We start from the raw sequence: 14,894 nt of genomic DNA on the forward strand, positions 1-14,894 counted from the left end.
TGAGTCCAAGAGTTTGAGGTTGCTGTGAGCTGTGATGACATAGCACTCTACTGAGGGCAACATAGTGACACTCTGTCTCAAAAATAAAATAAAATAAATAATAATAAAGATCAATTGGCAATTATAGAATTCAGATACAGTTTTGTAATGAGCTAGTCATTCTGGAGACAAAAGGTGTGTTACCTCTTATAATTTTATTCATTATATGTAATATATAATATATGTAAGATATATATAAATATAATGCTTTTGATGGACATTCATAAGTTAAAAGATACAGTTGTTATATTCCAAGAATTTTTAGAAAATTCATTTTAAGAAACTTAAAAGGTTGAAAATTAAGACAATGATGATGATAACAATATAGTTACCTTATGCTAAATACTTAGCAAATGGGAAACACCATTTGCTAAGTATTTATTGCCCAATCGTATCTAATGTTTTTCATAATACTTTAAATAAAAATAAGGAGAAATTGAATGGATCAGAGAAGAATACATGATTAAAAGAATGAAGATTAAATCCTGTATTTTAGACATTTAAGCTATGTTTCTAGAGAAAGAGAAGACTAGGCATGACTTGAATACATGAGTGGTTTTATGATAATAGAGGACTTAGCAGGAGAAACTGGGGTTATATTGAAGCAGGAAAACTTTTGGCTATTATAATAATATTACCACAAACATACTACCTTAAGCCATACATTTTATTTTTTCACAGTTTTTGTGGGTCAGGAGTCTGTACATGGTCGGGTCATCTGCTTAGCCTCAGCCAGGGCTGGATTCTTACCTGGAATCCACTTCCCCACTCTCACAGCTGTTGGCAGCCATCAGTTCTTCGTGGTTGTAGTTGGCTGAATTTTGGGATGCTTGTCTTCCTGAGGCCACCTACGTTCCTTGATATATAGTATTCACCAACATGATTGCTTTCTTCTCCAAGTGAGACAAGTGCTGCAATGTTATGTAACATAATCGTGTTCTTTTATATTCAAAATCACATGCATCTCATCATCTTTGCTGTATTTTATTATTAGAAGCAAGTCACAGTTCCTTCCTATTCTCAAATAGAGGGTGTGAACTTCAGGAAACAGAGGGGGCTACTGTAAGAGTCTATGTACCACAATTGGACATAGGGAAATACTTATTGGCTGTCTTAGGAATATATTATTGAAATAAAAAGTGTTATTTCTCTGCCTCCCATGAGATCAAGGAATAAAGACCTCATTTAACTTATGAGTTTCAAAACTATTTGACTGATTCTTGTCATGATCATTTCCACATCTTATTTCTTTAAATTTATCCATCCTACTATCTTAGTTCATTTTCTGCTGCTATTACAGAATACCTGAAACTGGGTAATTTAAAAATAATGCAAGTTTATTTGGCTCACGATTCTGAAGGCTGAGAAGTCCAAGACAATGGCACTGGCATTGGGTGAGGGTCATTCCATGGTGGAAGGCAAGAGGGGGAGGCTAGTGCACATAACAGATTAAATCAGACTGACCTCATCGTTTTTTATCAGGAACTCACTACCAAGATAACTAAGCCAGTTGCATAATAACAGCATTCATTCCTTCGTGCAGATGGAGCCCTCGTGTACTAAACAGTTTTTAAAGGCCCCATCTCTTAATACTGTTATAATGGCCATAAAGTTTCAGCATGTGTTAAAACATTAACACATTGGTGTGGACATTCAAGGCATAGTACCTCCCAATGCAATTTTTAAAAGACAAAGGCTAAAGATATTAGGAAAACGAAAATAGTGCCACTTTCTGTCAAGTACGTATGTTAATACATTGTTGACTAGCAATTTTATGCAGAAGTTATCCGATATTCCATAATGGAATATGAAAGTGAAACAAAGCTGATATGCCCTCTGTAGGGTACCATTGATTAATCTAGGGATAACTCTTGCTTAGGTATATACAAAGATTGAAATTTTATAATAAAATAATCCAAAAGAAGCTTCATTTTATAAAGTCTGTCTTTACTAGATGTAGCTTAAAAATTATCACTAAGATGAAAAAATGTAAAGATTTGCTTAAACCTCATTCTGGTCATAGTTTTAGGAAATATTGATGTTTCATGAAAAGGGTCTGATGGCTCATGGTTAGGGTGCCAGCCGCATACACCAAGGGTGGCTGGTTTGAACCTGGCTCCGGCCTACTAAACAACAATGACAACAATAACAAAAAATAGCCAGGTGTTGTGGTGGGTGCCTGTAGTCCCAGCTATTTGGGAGGTTGAGGCAAGAGAATTGCTTAAACCCAAGAGTTTGAAGCTGCTGTGAGCTGTGACTCCATAGCACTCTATTGAGGGTGGCACAGTGAGACCCTGTCTTAAAAGAAAAAAAGGAAAAAAAAGAGTCTGTTGTCAAGTAATCTCTCCAGTGCTTTTTGTTTTTGTTTTTTGTCCCATCAGTATCAGTAAATTGAGAAATTATATCACTAGTGGTTACTTCCATCCATGATAGTTTTAGTAGAGTTTTTACAAAATTATTTGATTTGGCAGTAGTATAAATTGATTTGAGAAGCAACTAAACCAAAAAAATCATTATCAAAATATAAATCTATCACTTCTTTGATATTCTGTGGAGCACTAAATTCAACAGTTATACCCAAAATATTTGTATAATCCTCCATGTTTTGTGTAATATCATTTTCAATCTATGCTTCTTGAATATCAGTTTCACTATCAGATTCTGTTACATTTCTTTTTTGCTGTTTTGGTGGTCTAATATTAGATTCATAACCGTCTTCCAATAAACTACCATTTTCTAGACCACTACAAAATATTTCAAAATCACACAGACAATCAGGTACTGATTGCAGTACTAGAAATGTAATAAAAATCTGAATATCTAGAAAAGTAGTTTTTTTTATAATAAACTGAACAGGACTGAACAAGATCAAGAAAGCTTTTGTAATATCTTACATTACTCTGTGTTTTAAAAACTGCAGTAGGTACTGCAAGTGCAAACATGAAACTCATGACTGGTCAACAACATGTTAATCTAATTTTTTCTCACTAAATTTTTCAATAAGTAGCAGTAAGAAAGATGTTTTTGGGCTGGGCACAGTGGCTTATGCCTGTAATCCTTAGCCCTCTGGGAGGTCAAGGCTGGAGGATTACTTGAGTTTAAGAGTTTTAGAGCAGCCTGAGCAAGAGCAGGACTTTCTCTACTAAAAACAGAAAAATTAGGCAGGCATTATGTCCCACTTCTGTAGTTCCAGATAATCAGGAGGCTGAGGCAGGAGGCTCACTTGAGCCCAGGAGTTTGAGGTTGCTATGAGCCACTGCAGTGACACAAATGTATTCTACCCAGGGTGACAGAGTAAGACTCTGTCTCCAAAAGAAAAAAAAAGTTTTGTTTAATATAAGCATATGAAGGTGAGGTACACAGAAGACCTCTACCTGCTCAAGTTTATGTAACAAAGATTGAGGCAAGTTGTTACAAATGCTGTAATACTATTAGTTTTTTCTATACTGAAGGACCAAATGACTAGAAAACAAAGTATACACTGCAATCTATAAAAAATGTGATTTAAAGCAAACTGTGCTAAAACTATGATGTTTCAACTCTCATTGGAATGCCCCTTACCTCTAGAGTTTGGAAAAGGAGTATTTTGATAGTAAAATGGTTGTAGGTTGCAAAACTAAGTGAAAAAAGTCATTTATTGCCTTTTAGAATCGAGATTTCTGGAGCAATAAAATTGGTTCCAATTAAGATAGTTTTAATAAAACATTTTACTTTAAAATAAATACGAAAGTCATCTCAGGAATATACTTTTGCAACACTAATGTTCTCCATGAGCGCTGTCTTAGAGAGTTTTATATGTTTGTGCTCTAGTTCCTTTTAAACAATTTTAAATGATTCTTTAAAATATACTATTGAACTTCCATTGACCATATCCTTATGTTGACCTAATTTTATAGACAAAACATGTGCCACATGTATGTATCAGTACAGGAGGCCTCATTTTTTTTATGAGGCCTCACCTCCATATATTGACTAGTTTGTTACAGTCCCTAGGATGGTCAATTTACTGAGATTCACATATGTTCTAAATTTAAATGTATTATGATATAATTACTCACTGGAATAATATAAAATACTTATTTAAAAATTCTTTTCATACCTCACTGTAACCTTGAATTCCTGCGCTCAAGCAATGTTTTTGCCTCAGGAATGTGCCGCCACACCTGGCTTATTTTTTATTTTTTGTGGAGATAGGTTCATGCTATGTTGCTTAGGCTGGTCTTGAACTTGTGGCCTCAAGTGATCCTCCTGCCTCAGCCTCCCAAACTACTAATATTGTAAGCATGGGATATCATGCCAGCCTGGGAATTCCTTCTTATTAAGTAATTCATTTTTTAGATTTATTTTTTCATGAGCAGTTGAATGTCACTAGTGTTTAAATTTTTTCAGATAGCATAATTATTTTGAAAATTTCAAAATGTTTTTCTAACTACTGTTTTTTCATATCCTTCCCTCACTTTGAAAAATCTTAATACATTAGAGAATTTAAGAGCATATCTACATGAAATATTAAAATAAATGTTTAATTAGTGAACCTATCTGAATTGGTACTTGTTTTTATTGTAGATCTTACAAGAAGTGGCAAACCTTGGTGGCTGAATGACACACCTACTTTTCCTTCTTCACTAACGATTAATGAAACACATAGTCACCACAGACAGAAGAGATCAGTGAGCATTGAACGCTTTGTGGAGACACTGGTTGTGGCAGACAAAATGATGGTGGGCTACCATGGCCGCAAAGACATTGAACATTACATTTTGAGTGTGATGAATATTGTAAGTTTGATCCCTCTATATAATAAGAGGGATACTAAGGGATACTTACTTACACTAAGTAGTTTGTTGTGTCAAAATTTTTTACTGTGAAATAAGTAATGAGAATTCACATCTAAAATGATAAAAAAAGTTGGTCTATTAATGTTTCATTTCTACAGAAAATTAATTTAAAGGTGACCTTAATGTTCATTTTCAGATGACATTTTTAATGCATTGTCAAATCTTGTTTAGCAAGTTTTCTGTAACTTGAAACATCAGCTTACCCTCTAATTTCTATGTTGTAGTTCATGTCTTAGAGAAAATATTTCTTGAGGTAGATTTACATAAAAATCTCTTACCAAGGCACATTGAGGGTAGAGTTTTAAGTGATATGGGGTAAAATAATACCTTTTTATTTATATCATGACTGAATTTATAAAAAATTGTTCCACTGCTTTTTGAAAATATCCAACCATCACTGTGTGATTTTTGTCTGACTTTGTGTCTATTCTTATTTTCTGGAGGTCAGGTTGCCAAACTTTACCGTGATTCCAGCCTAGGAAACGTTGTGAATATTATAGTGGTCCGTTTAATTGTTCTCACAGAAGATCAGGTAAGAATGAATTATTTATAAATCTAAATTCTTAATAACAGGCTAAAGTTATTTATTACTAAAAATATGTTTTATTATTGCTTCTCTTAGGAAGTTCTTGTTGAATATAATTTTTAGCTCTAGAAATTTAATATTTTGAGCAAAGTTTAAATACTTCATGAGAATATACCTCTTATGTCATGTTAAAACTATGCATATATATTAGCTATATATTTCAGTATAAGGATGGACATTTGCTTGGCATACCTTATAAAAATGGTTTTCATTGGTTTTGTATGCTGATAATCTCACATATGTTCATACTGTCATTAAAGCTGGAACTGGTAAGAATGTCTGTTCAATAATAAACTAAATGCACTCTAGGTCAGATATTGCAGGGATAAAAATTGGCAAGAGATTATTCCTAGAAACCACTGCTTCTAATTATAGTCCCACTTTAGTCTTCAAAAATTTTAACAACTGACCTTAGTAATTTGTTTGGAACATTTCTGGTATGCATGTTGTATTGCAGCCAAACTTGGAGATAAACCACCATGCAGACAAGTCTCTCGATAGCTTCTGTAAATGGCAGAAATCCATTCTCTCCCACCAAAGTGATGGAAACACCATTCCAGAAAATGGGATTGCCCACCACGATAATGCAGTTCTTATAACTAGGTATGGTTTGTTGCAAGTATTTTTCCTTTGATTGTTGTTTGTTCAGTATGGCAACTATATTTCGTTCTATATAAAGCCTCATTTGGGTAATGAGTATAGAAAAAACAAAATGGTAATTTATTTTTCAATCCTGAGACAGAATATATTACACTATTATTATGTTTGCATTATTTCTTATTGCAATAAGAAAAGCAATTACAGAATATGACAAAAAACAGATTTTAAAAATTAACTTAAAAATTAACTCACTCTTGGTTATAGACTATATTAACTAGGCTTACCTCCAAGTTGTGCTAAAGTTTGTTAAGTGAGACCTTTGGCCCTCCCCCACCCAAAAAATGTAGGGGTAGGGAAGAGATTGGCAGTTTCAAAATTTACTTGAATGTTTACTTAATTTAAACTATTTTAATTAAGATATATGAGAAGATATGTAAAGAAGCATATTGAAAATTATACTTTGTGTTGAACAGATTGTCTCTCAAGTAAAATTACTACTTGATAATAACCCAGTGAATTCATATATTGCTTTCCATTTTACAAAACTATATTCAGATCCATTTTATTCTTTGCTCTCTAGTAACAACTCTGAGAAGTACATAGCATTATTATTTTATTTATGATAGAAAGAAGGAAATTAGCTTAAAATAGTGAAGTAAGTTTCTCAAGATCACTCAGCTAATGATTCAAAGAGTGTGGCTCAAACCCGGTTGATCCTGTCTTCTTTGTTTATACTTTTATGTCTGTTTTAGTTTTTAATACTGTTAATATGATTAATTAGAAACATTACACTTAAATTATTTTAAGATAAGCAAATCCCTTGATCTGTCATCAGTATTTTAAAATAAAAAACAAAATAAAGTAACAATAACAAATAATAAGGAAAATGGAAGCATGGTTCTCTCTTGGCTAAGTGGAATACTCATTGTTAACTTGATTATTTCCTTAATTTGCTAGGGAATATTTAACCATACTTGTCTGTGGTGTGCCTGTTGACTCTACATCTTATAAGCTCTATGAAGGAACTATAAAGTGTATAGGATTAGGATTTTGAGACCTAGTAAGATAAGATAAATTCAGCTATTAGAACAATTTCCCCGTTAACTGAATCATAAAGTTTCTGAGTTTATTTTTTTTTACAGTTGAACTTACTTTATATTTATTTATTTATTTATTTATTTATTATTTTGAGGGTCTCATTATGTCACCCTCGGTAGAGTGCCGCGATGTCACAGCTCACAGTAACCTTAAACTCTTGGGCCTACGTGATTCCATTCTCTTGTCTCAGCCTCCCAAGTAGCTAGGACTACAGGCTCCCGCCACAATACCCGGCCATTTTTTGGTTGTAGATGTCATTGTTGTTTGACAGGCCTGGGCTGGGTTCAACCACCGGCTCTGGTGTATGTGGCTGACACCCTAGCTCCTGAGCTACAGGCGCCGAGCCTGAAATTACTTTAATTGACTTTATCTATGTGGAATCATAAACCAGAAAATTAAGTTTATGGCATTCTTGCTGAATAAAAACATTATTTGGTTCTATATTCCTATGTGTTGACATGTCAGTTGATTAAGTCTTGCAATTCCTTGAAGTCTCATTCCTTGGTCTGGAATGTTCCTAAATATAGTTAAGGAATTAAAAATATATTAGGGATTGTGCAAATGTGGAAACTTTTATATAAAAAAATACAGATATGAGTAGTGTCAATGAAATTACTAGAGGAAAATGTCTATTATAATGGTTAACAAAATGATCCCAGATATTTATATGGTTTTTGTATTTATATTTGTAAAACCCTTCCTGTCTACCAAAATGCAGTACACAGTGGGCTCCTAATACTTCATGTTTTCATTATTGTATCTCCATTGGGTTTTTACCTTTTGCATCACATGGCAGACGAAAAATTAGGCACATACTTAAGTATTCAAGTAGTGAAATACATCTGGGCACTTACACCCCTTTCTTTAACTGGCTACGTTTACTGTAGCCAGCTAACATTTAGTTCTGAATTTGCCCAGATATTATTCTGATTCTCTGCAGCTCTCTTCTTTGCATCTGTAAGCTTCTTTGAATACCTTTTTTGGTGTTCTGGATTTAAACATAATTTTTCTTAGTTTGTCTCCTTATGGTCATACTAGTATTAGAAATGATCTGAAGATTTAATAGTAGTTCAGAGTGTTCATATTTCATATCCTATTTCTTTGGTTAATGTAATAGAGGTCAGAAAAATGCCTCTTTGGGGCAATTTGGAATCATTTTTTGAATTGTTATTAACGTCTCAAAGTAAATTCTAGCCTATTTAAAAGTCTACAATCATCTTTGCGTTACTAGAACAACAGAGTGACTTGTGACAAATGAGATGACTATCACCTTTAATATTTAGATATGGTTATTTTTCAGGGAGGGTTGGGGAGTTACTAGTGCTGATTCTCCCATGTATACAGTAGGTGCCAAAAAAAAGAAAAGGTATACACATTTTAGTAAAGGAAAAATCTGTGTAAAATTTGTAATACTGAAGTCACATCTGATTTCTGCAATTATGAGAAGTACTCAGTATGACTTGTATTCATTTTTGTATTGGTATATATTGAGTATTACAATTTTAATATAGTTTTTTCCTTTCTTAAAATGTGTATACCTTTTTGACATCCTCTATATATATTTTTATATATAATAATATACATATATTTTTCTCATCCATCAGACTCTGCTTGATATCCTTTATATATTTTGAGTTATGAAATTCAACATATGTTTATACAATACTGATGATTTTAGTAAAAATATTTCTGAAAATTCCATAGATGATTTTATATTAATGTGCAAAATTGCTTCCTATAACTTATTTTTTTTTTATTTTTTTTATTTTTTAGGTATTTTTTTTTTTTTTTTTATTGTTGAGGATCCATTGAGGGTACAATAAGCCAGTTACACTGATTGCAATTGTTAGGTAAAGTCCCTCTTGCAATCATGTCTTGCCCCCATAAAGTGTGACACACACTAAGGCCCCACCCTCCTCCCTCCATCCCTCTTTCTACTCCCCCCCCCCATAAACTTAATTGTCATTAATTATCCTCATATCAAGATTGAGTACATAGGATTCATGCTTCTCCATTTTTGTGATGCTTTACTAAGAATAATGTCTTCCACTTCCATCCAGGTTAATACGAAGGATGTAAAGTCTCCATTTTTTTTAATAGCTGAATAGTATTCCATGGTATACATATACCACAGCTTGTTAATCCATTCCTGGATTGGTGGGCATTTAGGCTGTTTCCACATTTTGGCAATGGTAAATTGAGCTGCCATAAACAGTCAAGTACAAGTGTCCTTATGATAAAAGGATTTTTTTCCTTCTGGGTAGATGCCCAGTAATGGGATTGCAGGATCGAATGGGAGGTCTAGGTTGAGTGCTTTGAGGTTTTTCCATACTTCCTTTCCAGAAAGGTTGTACTAGTTTGCAGTCCCACCAGCAGTGTAAAAGTGTTCCCTTCTCTCCACATCCACGCCAGCATCTGCAGTTTTGAGATTTTGTGATGTGGGCCATTCTCACTGGGGTTAGATGATATCTCAGGGTTGTTTTGATTTGCATTTCTCTAATATATAGAGATGATGAACATTTTTTCATATGTTTGTTAGCCATTCATCTGTCATCTTTAGAGAAAGTTCTATTCATGTCTCTTGCCCATTGATATAAGGGATTGTTGGCTTTTTTCATGTGGATTAATTTGAGTTCTCTATAGATCCTGGTTATCAAGCTTTTGTCTGATTGAAAATATGCAAATATCCTTTCCCATTGTGTAGGTTGTCTCTTTGCTTTGGTTATTGTCTCCTTAGCTGTACAGAAGCTTTTCAGTTTAATGAAGTCCCATTTGTTTATTTTTGATGTTGTTGCAATTGCCATGGCAGTCTTCTTCATGAAGTCTTCCCCCAGGCCAATATCTTCCAGTGTTTTTCCTATGCTTTCTTTGAGGATTTTTATTGTTTCATGCCTTAAATTTAAGTCCTTTATCCATCTTGAATCAATTTTTGTGAGTGGGGAAAGGTGTGGGTCCAGTTTCAGTCTTTTACATGTAGACATCCAGTTCTCCCAACACCATTTATTGAATAGGGAGTCTTTCCCCCAAGGTAAGTTCTTGTTTGGTGTATCAAAGATTAGGTGGTTGTAAGATGTTAGTTTCATTTCTTGGTGTTCAATTCGATTCCAAGTGTCTATGTCTCTGTTTTTGTGCCAGTACCGTGCTGTCTTGAGCACTATGGCTTTGTAGTACAGACTAAAATCTGGTATGCTGATGCCCCCAGCTTTATTTTTGTTACTAAGAACTGCCTTAGCTATACGGGGTTTTTTCCAGTTCCATACAAAACGCAGAATCATTTTTTCCAAATCTTGAAAGTACGATGTAGGTACTTTGATAGGAATGGCATTGAATAGGTAGATAGCTTTGGGAAGTATAGACATTTTAACAATGTTGATTCTTCCCATCCATGAGCATGGTATGTTCTTCCATTTGTTAATATCCTCTGCTATTTCCTTTCTGAGGATTTCATAGTTTTCTTTATAGAGGTCCTTCACCTCCTTCGTTAGGTATATTCCTAGGTATTTGATTTTCTTTGAGACTATGGTGAAGGGAGTTGTGTCCTTAATTAGCTTCTCATCTTGACTGTTATTGGTGTACACAAAGGCTACTGACTTGTGGACATTGATTTTATATCCTGAAACATTACTGTATTTTTTGCTGACTTCTAGGAGTCTTGTGGTTGAGTCTTTGGGGTTCTCTAAGTATAAGATCATGTCGTCAGCAAAGAGGGAGAGTTTGACCTCCTCTGCTCCCATTTGGATTCCCTTTATTTCCTTGTCTTGCCTAATTGTATTGGATAGTACTTCCAGCACTACGTTGAATAGTAAAGGTGACAGAGGACAACCTTGTCTGGTTCCAGTTCTAAGAGGAAAAGCTTTCAGTTTTACTCCATTCAGTAAAATATTGGCTGTGGGTTTGTCATAGATAGCTTCAATCAGTTTTAGAAATGTGCCACCTATGCCTATACTCCTCAGAGTTCTAATTAGAAAAGGATGCTGGATTTTATCAAATGCTTTTTCTGCATCTATTGAGAGGATCATGTGATCTTTATTTTTGCCTCTGTTAATATGCTGGATAACGTTTATAGACTTGCGTATGTTAAACCAGCCTTGCATCCCTGGGATGAAGCCTACTTGATTATGATGAATGACTTTTTTGATGATAAGCTGTAATCTATTGGCTAGGATTTTGTTGAGAATTTTTGCGTTCATGAGTGAGATTGGTCTGAAATTCTCCTTTTTGTTTGGGTCTTTTCCTGGTTTTGGTATCAGGGTGATGTTTGCTTCATAGAATGTGTTGGGGAAGATTCCTTCTTCCTCAGTTTTTTGGAATAATTTCTGCAGTACAGGAATAAGCTCTTCCTTGAAGGTTTGATAGAATTCTGGAGTGAAGCCATCTGGACCAGGGCATTTTTTAGTTGGAAGCTTTTTTATTGTTTCTTTGATCTCAGTGCTTGAAATTGGTCTGTTCAGGAGGTCTATTTCTTCCTGGCTAAGTCTAGGGAGAGGGTGTGATTCCAAATATTGATCCATTTCCTTCACATTGTCAAATTTCTGGGCATAGAGTTTCTGGTAGTATTCAGAGATGATCTCTTGTATCTCTGTGGGATCAGTTGTTATTTCCCCTTTATCGTTTCTGATTGAGGTTATTAGAGATTTTACTTTTCTATTTCTAGTTAGTCTGGCTAATGGTTTATCTATTTTATTTATTTTTTCAAAAAACCAACTCCTTGTTTCATTAATTTTCTGAATGATTCTTTTGTTTTCAATTTCATTGATCTCTGATTTGATTTTGGATATTTCTTTTCTTCTACTGAGTTTAGGCTTAGATTGTTCTTCTTTTTCCAATTCCATAAGATCTCTTGTGAGATTGTTGATGTGCTCTTTTTCTGTTTTTCGAATGTAGGCATCTAAAGCGATGAATTTTCCTCTCAAAACTGCTTTTGCAGTATCCCACAGGTTTTGGTAGCTTGTGTCTTCACTGTTGTTATGCTCAAGGAAGTTAATGATTTCCTGTTTTATTTCTTCCTTCACCCATCTGTTATTCAATAGAAGATTGTTTAATTTCCATGCCTTTGGGTGGGCTTGAGCATTTTTGTTAGAGTTGAGTTCCACCTTTAGTGCCTTATGGTCTGAAAAGATACAAGGTAAAATTTCAATTCTTTTGATTCTGTTGATATTTGTTTTGTGTCCCAGGATATGATCAATTTTGGAGAATGTTCCATGGGGTGATGAGAAGAATGTATATTCTTTATCTTTGGGGTGGAGTGTTCTATATGCATCTATCAAGCATAGTTGTTCTAGGGTCTCATTTAAATCTCTTACATATTTGTTTAATTTCTGTTTAGAGGATCTGTCCAGCTCTGTAAGAGGTGTGTTAAAGTCCCCTGTTATGATGGTATTATCAGATATCATATTGCTCAGACTGAGTAAGGTTTGCTTCAAGAATCTGGGAGCATTTAAATTGGGTGCATAAATATTTAGAATGGAAATGTCTTCTTGTTGTAGTTTTCCCTTGACCAATATAAAGTGACCATCTTTGTCTTTTTTGACTTTAGTTGCTTTAAATCCACATGTATCTGAAATAAGATTGCAACTCCTCTTTTCTTCTGAATTCCGTTTGCCTGAAAAATTGTCTTCCAACCCTTGACTCGGAGCTTTAATTTGTCTTTTGAGGCCAGGTGTGTTTCTTGCAGACAGCAAATGGATGGCTTGTTTTTTTTAATCCAGTCAACCAATCTATGTCTCTTCAGTGGGGAATTCAAGCCATTAACATTTATTGAGATAATTGATAAGTGTGGTAGTATTCTATTCGTCTTATTTGGTGAGAGTCCATTGCTTAGTTTTATCTTTTGCATCAGTGTGGAGGTTAGGTTTTGTCCTTTGATTTCTGAGTTCTTACTTTGCTGCTGATCCATTGTGGTGGTCAGTGTGCAGAACAGGTTGAAGTATTTCCTGTAGAGCTGGTCTTGTTGTGGCAAATTACCTCAATGTTTGTATATCCGTAAATGATTTGATTTCTCCATCAATTTTGAAGCTTAGCTTAGCAGGGTACAGAATTCTGGGCTGAAAATTGTTCTGTTTAAGTAGGTTAAAGTTAGATGACCATTGTCTTCTTGCTTGGAAAGTTTCATTAGAAAAGTCTGCGGTAACTCTGATGGATTTGCCCCTGTAGGTCAACTGGCGCTTACTCCTGGCAGCTTGCAGAATCTTTTCTTTTGTCTTGACTTTTGACAGGTTCATCACAATATGTCTTGGAGAAGCTCGGTTAGAGTTGAGGTGACCTGGGGTCCGATATCCCTCTGAAAGCAGTGTGTCAGACTCTTTGGTGATGTTTGGGAAATTTTCTTTTATAACATTCTCAGGTATGGCTTCCATTCCTCTGGGGCATTCTTCTTCCCCTTCTGGAATTCCTATAACTCGTATGTTCGAACGCTTCATAAAGTCCCATAATTCTGACAGTGAACGTTCTGCTTTCTCTCTCTTCTTTTCTGCCTCTTTTACTGTCTGAGTTATCTCAAGAACTTTGTCTTCTACCTCTGAAATTCTTTCTTCTGCATGGTCTAACCTGTTGCTGATACTTTCCATTGTATCTTTAAGTTCCCTAATTGACTGTTTCAGTTCCTTCAGGTCTGCTATATCCTTTTTATATTCTTCATATCGTTCATCTCTTATTTGATTCTGTTTTTGGATTTCCTTTTGGTTATTTTCCACTTTATTCGCAGTTTCCTTCATTGTTTCCATCATTTCTTTCATTGTTTTCAACATGTGTATTCTAAATTCCCTTTCTGTCATTCCTAACATTTCTATACTGGGGGAATCATCTGCAGTAGCTACCTCATGGTCCCTTGGTGGGGTTGTTCTAGACTGGTTCTTCATGTTGCCTGGAGTTTTCTGCTGATTCTTCCCCATGAGTGATTTCTTTTATCTGTTTCCTTGCCGTAATTTTCCTTTCACTTCCTCTTGCTCTTTAAGTTCTTGTGCCTGTGGACTAAGGGTTACAGGACCAGAAGGGTGAGAAGGTTGAAGAGCAAAAAAAAGGGGATGAAAGAAAGGAGGACCGAGTGATAAGAAAAAAAGAAAGATAGAGAAAGGAGAGGGGGTGGGTATAAGGAATATTGACAAAAAGAAGAGAGGCACAGAAAGAGGGAGACAGGGCAATATAGGTGTACAGTAGGGTACTTTGACACAACCTTAAAAAACCCCACCCTCTGGGGGTGCCCAGTTGCGTGGTTCCCTTGAGGTCAGCAGCTCTTTGCTAACCTGATCAGACACAGTACCCCACCTCCACCAAGTAGAGAGGAAAGACAAAAATGTTATAAATCAAACCAAAAGAAGCAAACAGAAAACTTTACGGGGATAAAATTGGGTGAAAAACCAAATTATATCGGTAGAAACACTAGCAAAAATGAAGTTGAAGTTATTAAAAAAGGCAGCCATGGGAAATTATAATTAAACTAGGAAAATTGAGAAAGAAAAAGGGATCTGTGTGGAAAAGATTGAAATTAAAAAAACAAAAGAACATCAGCAACGTCAAAATAAACAAACAAAAAAAAAAACAACCAAACCAAAAGAAAAAGAAGAAAAAAATACACAACCAAAAACAAAGCAGTTTGTATATGTTATTGAATATTGTCTGGGCAACACGTGGTCTTCTGGGGTATGAGATGTTAGTCACAGTTCTGATACGACTGGAGGCTGCTGATTTCTCAAACCCCAGCAGGTAGACACCCTAAATCTCTCTTCAGCCTACTT

The 14,894-nt window shown here is 34.9% G+C and overlaps 1 protein-coding gene across 1 annotated transcript in view; it reads left to right on the top strand.

The window, feature by feature from the left end:
* The window catches only part of ADAMTS6 (ADAM metallopeptidase with thrombospondin type 1 motif 6), a 410,832-nt gene that overhangs the window by 28,353 nt on the left and 367,585 nt on the right, over positions 1 to 14,894 (top strand). Inside the window, exons 5-7 of the mRNA XM_053589876.1 lie at positions 4,606 to 4,817; positions 5,326 to 5,409; positions 5,921 to 6,066. Of these exons, the coding sequence (XP_053445851.1) occupies positions 4,606 to 4,817; positions 5,326 to 5,409; positions 5,921 to 6,066 (442 nt within the window). The remainder of the gene's footprint in view (positions 1 to 4,605; positions 4,818 to 5,325; positions 5,410 to 5,920; positions 6,067 to 14,894) is intronic.

The sequence above is a fragment of the Nycticebus coucang genome, chromosome 1 (genome assembly GCF_027406575.1).
Source record: "Nycticebus coucang isolate mNycCou1 chromosome 1, mNycCou1.pri, whole genome shotgun sequence".
Classification (NCBI taxonomy): Eukaryota; Metazoa; Chordata; class Mammalia; order Primates; family Lorisidae; genus Nycticebus; species Nycticebus coucang.